Consider the following 13,053-nt stretch of genomic DNA (forward strand, 5'->3'; position numbering starts at 1 on the left):
GTGTATTTTAAAATTTGTCAAAAAAAATTAATTAGAAAATTTTACTGAAATATGAAAGATATTTTTTAATGTCCAGGGCTGGACTGGAAATCTTGCATGATATTTTCATGATAAGCAAAGCACTTCTAGCTGGCGCCTGAGACAGAGAATTTCATTTCTCTGAGTATTTTTTTTCTCTGTGTTTGAATTGGGGTACACTCAATGAAGCAAAATTAAAAACATATTTAAAAGTTTTTGAAAATTAAAATAGTCCAGCACTGTTGCTTTCGTTAGGTAGCTGGATCAAAAGACTTTAATGTTGAGCTTGTAATATGTGTGGGTAAGAAACTGGGAAAAGAAACACATCTAGCAAATTGTTATGCTACTTACTAGTGAGTTTGCACCTCTCATTAGAATTGCCTCACTTACTGTAAAAATTGCCACCTTTAACAAATGGCCACTTGAAGATGAGGTAGATTCCTACTGAACACTGTGATAGCATCTATAAATCTTCCATCTTTTAGTCCTTTATTGATTTTCAGACATCTGTTTTTCATACCTAAGTCCAGTCACTGAAAGATGTTTTCAAGAAGATTTTTGAAGGGCTTTTATAAAGATGATAATCTTGGGCAGACACCTACTGCAAAGGCCTCATTTTCATTTGCTTTTTCAAGTATTGAATGTGGCTTTTATCTGTGCCTTAGCTACATGAGGCTTTGAATATGGTATGAAATCACTTTCCGTTTATTCAAAAGCTTCCTCATAGCTGATGAATGCCGTGCATAATGAAGGACTATATTCATTTATCATCCATAGTAAATAATTTATCACACAGCAGAGGTATATTGTTGAAAAACCTAATCAAAGCTTTTCAGTTTTTCTGATTGGTTAAATCCAAAATAGAACAGAAATGATTGCTCAGTTAGTTGTTTAAATTGTTTATTAGGTTATATTTGAAGACAGTTTCTGATGCTTTTGTGGTTTACAGATTTAAGTTTGTTGTTAAGGAGGACAGATTTATTTTTATGTTTTTTTATAGTGCAACATGGACTAGGAAAGTCTATGTTGATCTTTCTGTTGAGTTAAATTTAAAAAATAAAGCACCGGGGCAGGGGCAGTATTATTGTATTGTGCCATGCTTGGGGCTGGCACAGGTAATGCTGTCAAAATGCTGCCGTAGGTAAGTCAGTTTGGTATGGACAGGCGAGATGAACTAGCGTTGAACTTCTAGAATGAACAGGCTGTGGCAACTTGCTCCTGGTACAGGTCAACACCAAAATTTTCCTTCAGAAAGCAAATAAGAGTGTAGAAATTGCAGTTCTGAAGTGCAGTCACTTCCAGGGTTGCTTCTGAAAGGTCCTGTTAAACATTTGCCCACCTCTACTGAATGGAATGTAGCATGTACAGATCTTAGTGTTAATGTTGGCACTCACGACTCAGTTTATGCAGCACAGACTGTAAGTTTCCTTATTTCAGCACTAATATGAAGTAACAAAAGCTAAACATTAAAAAATTTAAATGCTTAGAAGGAAAAATCCCGATTAAGCCTATTCACGTTGTTTTCTTTTCAAAAAGATTTTTCCAGCTACTGATATTTTATTCAGTTTGGAGTATTATATTCTTTTAATGAAGAAGACTTATATCATGAAAAATTTTGTTGCCTGTCAGTGCTCTCTGACCTAGACAGAGTCATAAAGTGCTGTAAGCACTGTTTAGATGGAATTAGAAGTGTGTATGAACTTTTGAGTAAAAGTTATTGCTTGTCGACCTCATAACATTTGATTTTACAAGAGCACAGCTGTGAAAAATTGAGCTGGTGCTCAGCATGATTTTCAAATTGGTATAAGCAAGAAGTCATCTCCTGGGACTATGATTTTAAAAGATTTAGCATAAGGTGAGTATGACCTTGTGCTTGTCAACTTCGATTGCATGTTCCTGTTTACTTTTTCCAGTCTTGTTCCAAATCACTCTTATTGTGAAAACTAGATGTTAAAGTGATCCTCTCTACCTGCTCTTGTAAAGTTTCTGGGTCTTCTCTCATTTTGTTTAATAGTAGTCTTAATCTCAGAAGGAAGTGTTGCATCTTTGCTCCTTTCATCTTCCTTGTCTATTGGAATGTTTTTTTGGGGGGTTTTTTTGTTGATTTTTTTTTGTTGTTTTTTTTTTTTTCGCTTTGAAACTACATAACAAGATTTGACACAGATGTACTAGCAACCCGGATATGGAGGCTCCTGTCAGGGTCCATTCAGCACTGAGGTTAAGCATCTGTCTGTTCTATAAGGGTTTAAATAAGTACGTTGCTTTTGATTGGACAGGCAGTGTCAGTAGGTCTGTCTAGATCCCAGTGCCTTCTACAAACGTCACTACACACCACTCACTAGGGTTTGAAACTGGACTGTACTCCAGCTACCTGTTGTTGCCTTGTACACTCTTCAGATTCTCACATAGTTGCTACAATAAAAAACTAAATGCAAAACCTTCTTTTGATCTTTAATATGATTGTTGAAACTAAATTACAGTCAGTTGCTAAGTTGCCAGTTCAAATTGTTATGCATAAGACTTGTGTTCAGATATATGTATTATAGAAACAAAGGGGAAAATAATTTCTTAAGGATTTCTTTGTCCTCAGTGGGTGAAGATAATTCTTACCTCATGAAAAGCCTAAAGCCTGTGTATTAGTGTGAAATATTGACCTGCATGTGGATATGCCACAAGTAAATTTGATACCAAGTAACTGTCAATAAAACAATAAATTTATATTTCAGATACAAACCCTAACCTGAGTTTTAAGTGAATACTGTACTCTAGAATGACTGTGTAACAATTCTTCATGGGCTATGTGCATTGATTAAGTATATTAAACTTTCGCCTTTTTTTTTTTTATTTTTAAGGGAACACCCTCAAATAAAGAAGAAAAAAAAAGGTCTGGTGTTGAGGGGAGGGAAATTATTAGCTCAGATGCTGATACAGGTCTGAACAGTTTTAATGGCTTTACTAACACCAGCTCTTAATCTTTGTTTCTTTTTCTGACCTGCCTTTTGTGAAAGACAAAGAAGGATCACCATCCAGATGAGGAGAGGAATGATAATTCGGTAGCTCCTGCATAACTTTAGATGAGACATTTAAGTCAAATCCACATAACTCCGTTTTAAATGCTGAAAGCCTAATTTAGCTCAATAGTTCCTACAGAGGATTTAGATAATTCAGATTTCAATTAAGTATCCCCATTTAGTTTCTCCAAGGATAAAGGATCCTGAAACACTGGAGTCAACAAATTAGTTGAAAGTTGTATTATCTAAATCTGGGCGATGACTCGGGTTTTTGTAGCTGTGACCTTTAATCTCTATGCCATTTGCACCAGGAGCATAATAGTACGTCCCTATTTCAGAGAGGTGAACTGACAATTTCCATCCTGAAAAAATATAGCGAATTATACCAATGATTACTATGACTTTTTTTAAAGGTCTGATTCGGTGTTAGAGTGTTTCAGCTTGCCTGGTTCTAGGGCAAATGATATAGAAGCAAAACTTTTCTTACCCTTCTTTAGCTGCCTTTTCAATATAATTTGCTTTGTGGTTACTTACTCTACTTATTTTTAACATCTGCAACATTTTAAAAGAAAATTGATAGAAAAGCAATTTTTTTTTTCTTAAAGTCGATATTGTCCGTTCTGTAACAGTTGTAATATTTCTTTACACAATAGTCAACATTATTTCTTTAAGAAAAGATAAGGAAAAGGCAGATACATATCTTAATTCAATCACATAATGGATTGCAAGGTCTTAAAAAAATAAAGTATATTCAAACCCTGATACAAAACCTGTTTTATACAGTAAGTTGCATCTCTGTTGTGGAGATTATTTAAGAAAAAAAAAAAAAAAAAGAACAAGAGGAGGGAGGTGAGTGTCCTGAGTAAGCATTCTGACCTTCCCATCTAAAGGGATTAATATTTGTGTTCAAGAAATACTGTCTTTACCCAACTCCTTATTGAGTCCCTGTGGTTTTTTTTTTTTTTTTCTTTCTTTCTAATGTGATGCATTCATTTAAATTTCATTTGGTTGATTTTATCAGTTTATATTGACTTTAGTTTAATTTTAGTTAGCAAGTTGTATTTTGTGTATAACACAAACTGTAGGGGCTATAGCTTCATGCAAGAAGTGCCCAAGAGCCTGCTGATCGCAGACCTCCACATATTGCTACAGTCATAAATCCTCAGCGTTTTAAAGAAAAGACCCACCTATCTAAACATACTTTTTAATGACTGTTTCTGTTTACACTGTTTTGCAGAAAAGGTATCATTTTTGCTTCTTGGTGCTAAAAGCCTCTGGCTGTTTGTATTTCAAGGTCACTAAGAGAGGTCAAAAATCCATGTTTACTTTTTCTGCTGTGCTTACTGATGGTGTCTGTTAATACTGGGTAACTAGATGGTTTGTCTAGGGAAATTGCTTTACTATAAAGTAGTAGAGGCTACTGGATTTTTGTGGTCGTATATGCCTTATGGGTTTTAATAAAATTACCGCAACCAAGACCTGAAGGCTATGTTAGTGAATCCACATGGAAGGTCTCACCAGTGCATTTTAAAAGTCTGATTACAAAATAGCTGCAATTTGTCATCTTTGGACAAAGAAGAAGATTAGAGCCTGCCAGTGAGAAGCATATTTTAAAAAGTTATTCTCTATAATAGGTTGGAGTGCGATGAGGTAGATGCACTATATCACTCATGGAAACAATTGAGGAAAAACTGCATTTTTTTCATCCTGCTTTAAAATCCAATGTTTCATTTCAGGAAGAGATTGAGCTGTATTCAATTATTTATTTTGGAGTGTTAGATAGACCAAGGGAGGAGTTAATGAAGGGTAGTTTCGCTGTTTATATGGCAGGCTTTTGTAACTGGTTTTGTACTAGGCGCTGTCACCCTTCCTCCTACTCCTCTTCCCATCTGCACCTCCTGCCCCGTGCACTTACTGCCAGCAGACCACACACCTATAAAGTCCAATGGCCACAGGCACTCTCACAATTAAGAAAAGCCTTCTCCTTTAACAGTTTGATTGTAGGTTGCTGCATGATCCTTTTCTGAAACAATACTGGAAAAGTCATGTCAACTTGAAAAAGTCTTTCCATTGTGAAACTACAGAAACAGATTTGCAAAGAAAAAAATGTCACCTCTGCCAGCAGTGCTTGATATGTGCCTTGTCTCCTGAGCCCTGGAATTTCCAATTTCTGGAAAAGTCTCTGACAGTTAAAATATTACTTCTGGTTTATATTTCACTACAAACTCTGTTGGGTGTCAACAACACCTGAAAACAGTAGTAACTCTTTCTAAGGCTCAAAACTTTTTTTTTTTTTTTCACTTGCTTCTGCATGATTAGATCTATGTTGGAAACTTTCCAATCCTGTTCAAGTTTTTTTCATTGTCTCCCCTGTTGCCCCCAATGTATTTTGAGAGAAAATGGAAAATCTCTGATTTTTTTTTTTTTCCCAAGAACAATACAAGAGTAATCCTTCCTCAAACAGATGATAATCAAGTGATCAGGACATTTCTGAGTTATAGAAAACCTGGTTTAAAGTTGTTGATGCTTTTTTTTCACACCAAAAACTGAATGTGAATCTGTTTGCAGGTGAGTGGCTGACTATTGATTTTTATGAAGGGTTCATTTTATGTCTGGCTTTGAGAATGGCATCCCTTGAGAAATAGTCTAAATTGTGATTCAATGGTCTAATGTTGACTCTAGAAAGCCTTTTTTACTGCTTATTATGGCATGCTCTATGTGTTAAATGACAAGATATCCTCTCTGACCCTCACTGTTAAGATTACTTTTTTCTTCCCTTGTGGATAAATCTTCACCTAATAACAGTCACAATAACAAATACAAATTTCCATTGATTCCAGTTAAGGTCATTCTAGCTGTAAGCAGAGAAGTCTATATTTAGCTGACCTGCAGAGCACAGGAATTATTTTTCATTGTTTATGGCATATTTCAGGCTAGACTGTGGGACAACCCAATGACCTGTACAGTGTCCTGGCTTGCTACTGTGTATTTAATGCGTAACTGGCTCTCTAACCTAGGGTAAAGCATATTGCATTCTCTATGTGAAAATAAATACTTGATCAAAATTTATAGACCATTGGAATATTTATTTTTCATTATCTCCGATTCCTCTCTTAAAGAATAAGTAAGAGAATGCAGTATGTGTTCGCACTGGCATCTGATTGTTAGTACAATGGCTGTAATGGTGTCATGAGAAACTGATCCAGTGAAATTATGAGATAGATCTTTCTAATTGATAGCATTTTTGAAATTGTCATTTTGTAGCTTTTACAAGTGGAAGGGAATATGCATTTGTCTGGATAAGCTGCAAAAGTTAACTTTAATTTTTCATAGATACTCTTAATTCCATCTTTCAAATTGGATTACCTGTTTATGAAGCTAGAATCAGATTATGGCTCATATTATAAACTCATCTTTTGGGCACTGCACTATTAAGACATTCCTGTTAAATGTTACAAATAACTTTTGGCCTCGCATATGCTTATTTTCCTGATATATAGTCTTCTGGTGTAGTCTATCACTGAGGTTCTAAATGCCACTTTCAAAATTTCCATTTCAGAGGAACTCTTTTATGGCTGCCAAATTCTGGAGTTTGTACAGATAAACTATTTTGTACGTAGTTCTTCACATGGTCAAAGGCAATGTGATCACCACACTTGGGAAGAAAAATAATTATTCCCATTTCAAATGGATGGGTATTATCATAGGGAAGGACGAAAGAGGTGGGGTTTCACAGCATTATTGTCTTTCATAGCCTCTGCAGTTTGCTGGTGCCACTCTCTCCTGCCTTCTCTGCATTACTGTCCCTCGAGAACTAAAATATTTCCATTTTATAGAGAGATGGAGCTCTATAAGGAAGTAGTTGAGGAAAAGGTAAACTGTGATAGTAATGGCTTCTTGGCCTTAAGCTTTATATGTCCTTCCCTAACTCTTTTAAGTAGGTCCTTTGTAATACCTTCCCTTTTTCCTACTGGGTTTAGATATATTTTATTCTTCAGCTTTGCTCAGTGTGCAGTTTGCCACCCCCCATGCCAACTCACTTTACTTTTTACTAGTGTGTTCCATCTGAAATCTAGGGATTTGGAGTGCTGTGCTGTTCCTATGTGCGATGCAGTCACCTATTTGAAATCTCCCTTGGCTCCATAAGGTTTGAATACAGAAGAAACAATTCTGAGAAATGTCCACAGAAAATGTCTGTAATCTCTTTGACTAGAATATATATGTATTAATACTATTTAATATTAAAAATGGGAACAAAAGGATTGAATAAATGCTCATACTATGTTTATTTTTTAATACTTAAGTGTGAATGTGCTCAAGTGTAAAGAAAATAACTTCTCACCGGGAATGAGAAATGTGTTTCTGCATTTGTGTTTTCACACAAAGGATGTTGTAGGCGACTCTGAAGTTCAGTGCACAATGCAGTTTGTCTTTGGTGACCTTAAGAAACATAATCTAGAGAAAGTACATTACCAATGAAAGATGTGAAGAATACATGATAAAATAATCTTAGCTGAATTTAGCAGATACCATTTAGGGATGTACTGTTTGCAAGTGTTTAGCAGCTGCAGATTAGCTTTACCTGTGATTCTCTTTTCATACCATTTAATCAGAAATATTTAAATTTTTCCATTCATACAGTCTTGTTGATATTTTTGGTCTAGAGCCTAGATATACAGTTATTTGGATGAAAATCTGAATGCAAAATAGAGAATTCCATTTTCATATTTACTTTGCAAGGAGGCAGTAATTAACACTATTTATAGAGCCCTTCACCGTGGTCTGCACGTCAGTGTGTGCCCAAGCCTGCTCATCCAGTGCAGCGCTTCCACGTGGAAGTGATTTCTGGTGCTGGCGTGGAGCTTGGGCTGTCCTTTCCTTCCTGTGCTGCAGGGTCCCGCAGGCAGATCAGAGCTTTCACTTCACTACAAACAATATCTTAGCCCAGTTTCATTTTATTTTTTAAAGACGTATCTGATAACCATTTGCTTGCCATATAATCTAATGATCATTTCAGTTAGCTGTGTCAAAGCATTCCTCAAGATTTCCTTTATTACTCACGGCTTTTTTAATACATCCATAAATATGAATGAGATCATTCACACTGCGTATGGCTGTATTGAGTGATCTCAGCTGGACTTTCCTGAACTTCTGTATGTGACAGAATAGTGCTGTTTTAATAGGGCTTTTTGTTGTGAGTTGGGTTTGGTTTGTTTTTTTGGTTTTGGTTTTTTTTCCCTTGGAGGTGTGATGCCAAATAGCAGCGTGTGTGCACACCAGATATTCTGGGCACAACTGTCACATCTGCCCATTTAGGATGGGTGGCAGATGCTTTAGCAAAGATTACAGGATGCCACAACATGATCAGCTTTTACCATATTGTGACATTATAACTGTCAAATGTATATTCTACAAGACTTCAGTTTCACAAGACTTAATTATAAAGGTTTGAACTTTGGTCTGATATTGGCAGAGCAGTTATTGCTATTATTTTCTGCCTTATGAATTTCAAAAATCATTTGTTCATGAAACTAGAAGGCTTAGGTTTAATCTTTGCCGAAAAAGTTAATATAATTTAAAAAACAAAGCCCTGTATGGCCATAGTAGTTGTTGTCTTAATGTAAGAGTATGTTATTAGATAAAAAGATTATATCTGTTCTTTGATGTATCAGCCATCTCTGTACTAAATTTTGAAAGTAAAAAAAAATAAGTTCCTCCTCTGGCATGTTCATCGAAGTGCACAGGTAAGTGAAAATGTTACTTTAGACTCATCCAGGTCAGTCAATCAGCTGATTACTGTATGCTCCAGTTTCATAGTGATGGAGGAAAGCAGCACTGTGTGTATGATAAAGTCAGGATAAAAAAAATAATAGTTTGTGATAGCCAGTACATTTTAAGAGAAGAAATCCATCCCCATCGTTATCACCAGACTGCATAGCGTAGTTGTGGCAGTGTGCAATTGAGTCAGGTGCCACGGATGCCGAGTTTTACAAGGGAGAAGCTGTAAATCTAAGTGACTTTGTGATATATTCTGTTCCAACCCATTGCTCTTACAAAGTCAGGAAGAGAAAGACACGGAAACACATCTTAGTCTTCTACTGGGGTGATACTTTACCAGTTACAGGAGTCTCTCATCAGATCTTTTCTGAGGCCACCAACTTTATCAGCATCTGCTGTACTTGCACCTGATTAAATGTAACCCTTGTGAACAACATTAAATGGACAGTGAAAATATCCACAGTACCTTTTTGCCATTTTTGCAAGATACAAAAAAAATATATATTTTCTTAAACTTAAAGACTGATGTTTGGTTTGGCCCCTGACATGGTAGGATTGGAATAGAGACCCCCAGATATACCCTAGCACCTAATAGTAGCAAAATTTCTCTCCTTGAGTTCTAGCATGGGCAATTAGTTAGCTGGGCCAAAATGAATTACCTGGACCATAACGAATTACCTGGACCATCTGACAGCTGGAATAAATGATGCAAACTCTATTTCTCAGCTGTGAAGTCAGATAGTCTAAAGTTTCTGCTTTGTTATCTGAAGAATGGAGTGATAAGGAAAGGAAGGCAGCAGAGCTTCTGGCTCAGATGTGCCCTGTTGGCCGCCAGAGAGGAAGGGAAGGAGTAACTCCCACTGGAGTGAGGATACTTGTAGTATTGCTCTGCCTGCTCCTGCCTGATGAGCTCTTCCAGGAGACACCACTCTGTGACTCTTTATCCTCACAGGTGGCATGAAAATTTGCAGGAATTGGGCTATGTGATGGACACTTTTATGACTTGCAGATCAACAGTTTAGCACAGAGAGTTTTAAGTCTGTAATAGTGTAGTAGTAACTGAGGCAGGTACAAATGTATGTCAAAAAGTTAATAGAAAATGCTAATGCAACAACAAGAATATCCCCACCCGTGAAGGTGGTTCTTAAGCTTTGCAATGAAGTCTGCCAACTCTCCTCGAGACTGTGGAGAGAAGAGTTTCTGTTTGATGTGAGGCAACTTTTGATATTTCATAATCAGAGGGGAAAAGTGCATGCAGCAGCATTTGCGTATATGGAGACTTCTGCTTTTCTGACTAGTGGACAATTTTAATTGAATATTCCACATTTTAAAAAAATAAGAATATTTTTTCCTTGACTGATAACTTATGACCACTGCCATAGGATTTGAATTAAGTTTTTTCCCACTCAGTCATTTTATAGATATGCAAGTACTAGTAAGAAGCTGATCTCCAAGGTAGTACTCAGTATCCATCAGGGAGAAAGTGCAAAAGGGGGATTTGAAATAATATCTGTACATTTTTTAAAATCTTTTTCTCAATGTAGATTTTTACTACATTTTTAGGTCTGATGGGAATTCTTATAATGTACATATTTGCTCACAGATGTGCTTACTAATCCTTGAATCAAAGCTAGTGAGATGCATTTCTCAATGAAGAATTAATTTTTTAAACCAGAAGTATTTTAAAAGGCAACTTTTAGAGGAAGCCTGAGTAGAAACATTGTGAAGGAGCAGATAACTTCTGCTCCTGACATTATCATATCATTCAAGGTGCAGTTGTCAATTCTAATGAAGGTAGTGATGCTGATTTGAGCATATTGTTGATACAATGTGTAAGAGCTTTGGGAGATAAGGAGTCTCCTGTCACTATCATTTATAATTAACGTGTCCATCACTTTTCTCTGAAAAACTGCTTGGCGAATAAATAATTAAAGGTCTGATTCTGATAGACTTAGTTGAAATGAGAGAAACTTCTGAGAACAGTCCAAATGCAGTAAATTGAATTTCTTCAAAGTAAGATTTCAAGATAAATAATAGTATTAGAATCTCAGTCAAAGCCAGTTCTTGTTTGCTAAGGCAGGAGGCTATTCTGGTTTATGTGCTTTAAATTCTAGTCCCACAGACATCTAAGACTGTCCACTTATAGACAACATCAGGCATTGTTTGCCATGCCAAAACACATTATCTCTTAAGCACAGTAGAAACTAGTCTTAAAATTAATGGCCAGATAAGTGTTCCCTGCTTATTCAAGCAGCCAAAGATAATCAAGTTGTTAATCTGATGGTTTGTCCATTACGGAACCGTTATAAAGCTTTGTGTTACCTAATGAGTTTATTTTATTACAAATATGTTTATTTTATAGAGGATTTTTCTTTGATTGTTTCACTGAATTGATGTTTAAAAGAGGAGTTATTCTGACATGAGGTTTCTTTTCATAGTTTCTAAAATAATTGAAAAGATTCGAGGGGAACTTTTTGAAATACAAATGATTTTACGTGCTTCCATTGTGTTTCAGTAATAACCTTGCTTCCATAATAGTTGAAGTAGCTGTAAATACGCAAGTCCTTCTCCGTGTTGGTAGGGAGAATTTCAGTTGATTTTGCTGCCTTGAAATTAACCTTTTACGACCGCATGCGTATGTTTGTCATTTATCCCCTTTTTCTCAGGTGCAAAGAGGGCTACCAAGGAGTCCGCTGTGACCAATTTTTGCCGAAAACCGACTCAATCTTGTCAGATCCAAGTACGTCAAATAATTTTCTTATATTTTTAATCCATGCTGGAGACTGTTCTTGCCATGTGGGATGATCCTTTGCCTGTTGTCCGAAAGCATATTGTGGACCACTGCCATTGTGTGTAGCGAATGGTGTTGCTTTTGTTGGTAGGATAAACACAGATCCTCCAGTCTCTGTTCTTATAAAATACCTGCTGCTGCAGCCTGTCAGGATATCAGAGGACTTGATTCCTTATGAATTGGAATAATGCTGTCCCTGCTTAAAGCCAAAGTATTCACATTTCTCTACTTCGACTCAAGAAAAAAATAAAATTACATAATCTAAAAGGAAACCAAGGCTGCAAAGTGGTTCCTCAAAAAGAAAATAAATTCATATTATCTGGCACTGTGGAGATGATAATCTCCTTGAAATATGTGAAGTCAGTTTACACAAAACTTTTTTTTTTTTTCACTTTTACAAGTAAAGTTGTTCTGTATTGGCAGAATAAAGGTGTACTTTCAGGTAGTAATGTGGGGACAAAGTAACTTTCTATTACACAACTCAATCTATGCCAGAATAACATCGGGATATATGTTCTACTCCACTGTTGCCCTTTTTAAATTCTCTTAATTAATAAAACTGTGTCAAAAATATTAACCAGGATTAATTTCTAGGAAGTGAGTCCATTTACTAATTAATATTGTTTTATCTTAAATTTTTAAATGAAGTTACATACAGCAAAGGGTCATATCCAGTCTTTTGTTTCTGTTCTTATACCTGGGACCTGTAATGTATGAAGTCTTCTGGTTTTGGGTGCTCTTTAAAAATGGATTTGATTAGTTTTGTTTGTGTTTTTTGAAGAATAATGTTTGTTTTTCTAGTCTTTTCTTGTACTTTCTGTTTATTTTCTTATGCTTCTTCATGTGAAAGCCTGTTGCCAAAAACACGTGTTGTTTTATAATTCCCTGTGTTGTATAACTCCCATTTTAGTTTGTTTTGTATTTGGTTCAGCTTTTCCTTTTGCTTGACCTTTAATGGTAAAGTGCAGCGCCTATAATAACTAAGCAGATTTTACTTCTGCCAAGTTGTGTCTGCATGTGTCAACATAGGAGGTGTGTATGTGTCAAGGAAAAAGGTGCTTTGTATCCTAGAAGTGGGGAAAGGACAAACAATTAACAACAGGACAGGGTGTGGTACCTATCTGACTTGGTTTTAACAGGGCGCTCTAGCTTTACTCCCTTAGGAGCAGAGGTGAAATTCATATAGATACGCTACAAAGCCAAGAAAAAACTCCTGGATGAAGCTGCATCTGACAAGACCAAAAGCCTTACAGTGTTTATACACTGCAGACAGTATTGTTGTTTCTTTGCAGCATTGTCTTGGTTGCACAGACTTGTTTCTCTTTGCTGCGGAGATGTTTACTTCACCCTGGTTGGTTTCTGACTGCATTGTTTCCCTAAAATTGTTTAGCCTCCTGATCCTGCTCAGTAAGTGAAGGTTCTGCTGAAATATCCTTTTTAGACCTTCTGACTACA

General features: G+C 36.2%; 1 protein-coding gene across 2 annotated transcripts in view; it reads left to right on the plus strand.

The window, feature by feature from the left end:
• NRG3 (neuregulin 3) overlaps positions 1 to 13,053 on the plus strand; it is a 400,436-nt gene that overhangs the window by 276,484 nt on the left and 110,899 nt on the right. For both annotated transcript variants that reach the window (XM_086752050.1, XM_086752051.1), the window contains exon 3: positions 11,474 to 11,547. In XM_086752050.1, the coding sequence (XP_086608176.1) occupies positions 11,474 to 11,547 (74 nt within the window). The remainder of the gene's footprint in view (positions 1 to 11,473; positions 11,548 to 13,053) is intronic.

The sequence above is a fragment of the Chlamydotis macqueenii genome, chromosome 7, assembly GCF_036417535.1.
Source record: "Chlamydotis macqueenii isolate bChlMac1 chromosome 7, bChlMac1.mat, whole genome shotgun sequence".
Taxonomy (NCBI): domain Eukaryota; kingdom Metazoa; phylum Chordata; class Aves; order Otidiformes; family Otididae; genus Chlamydotis; species Chlamydotis macqueenii.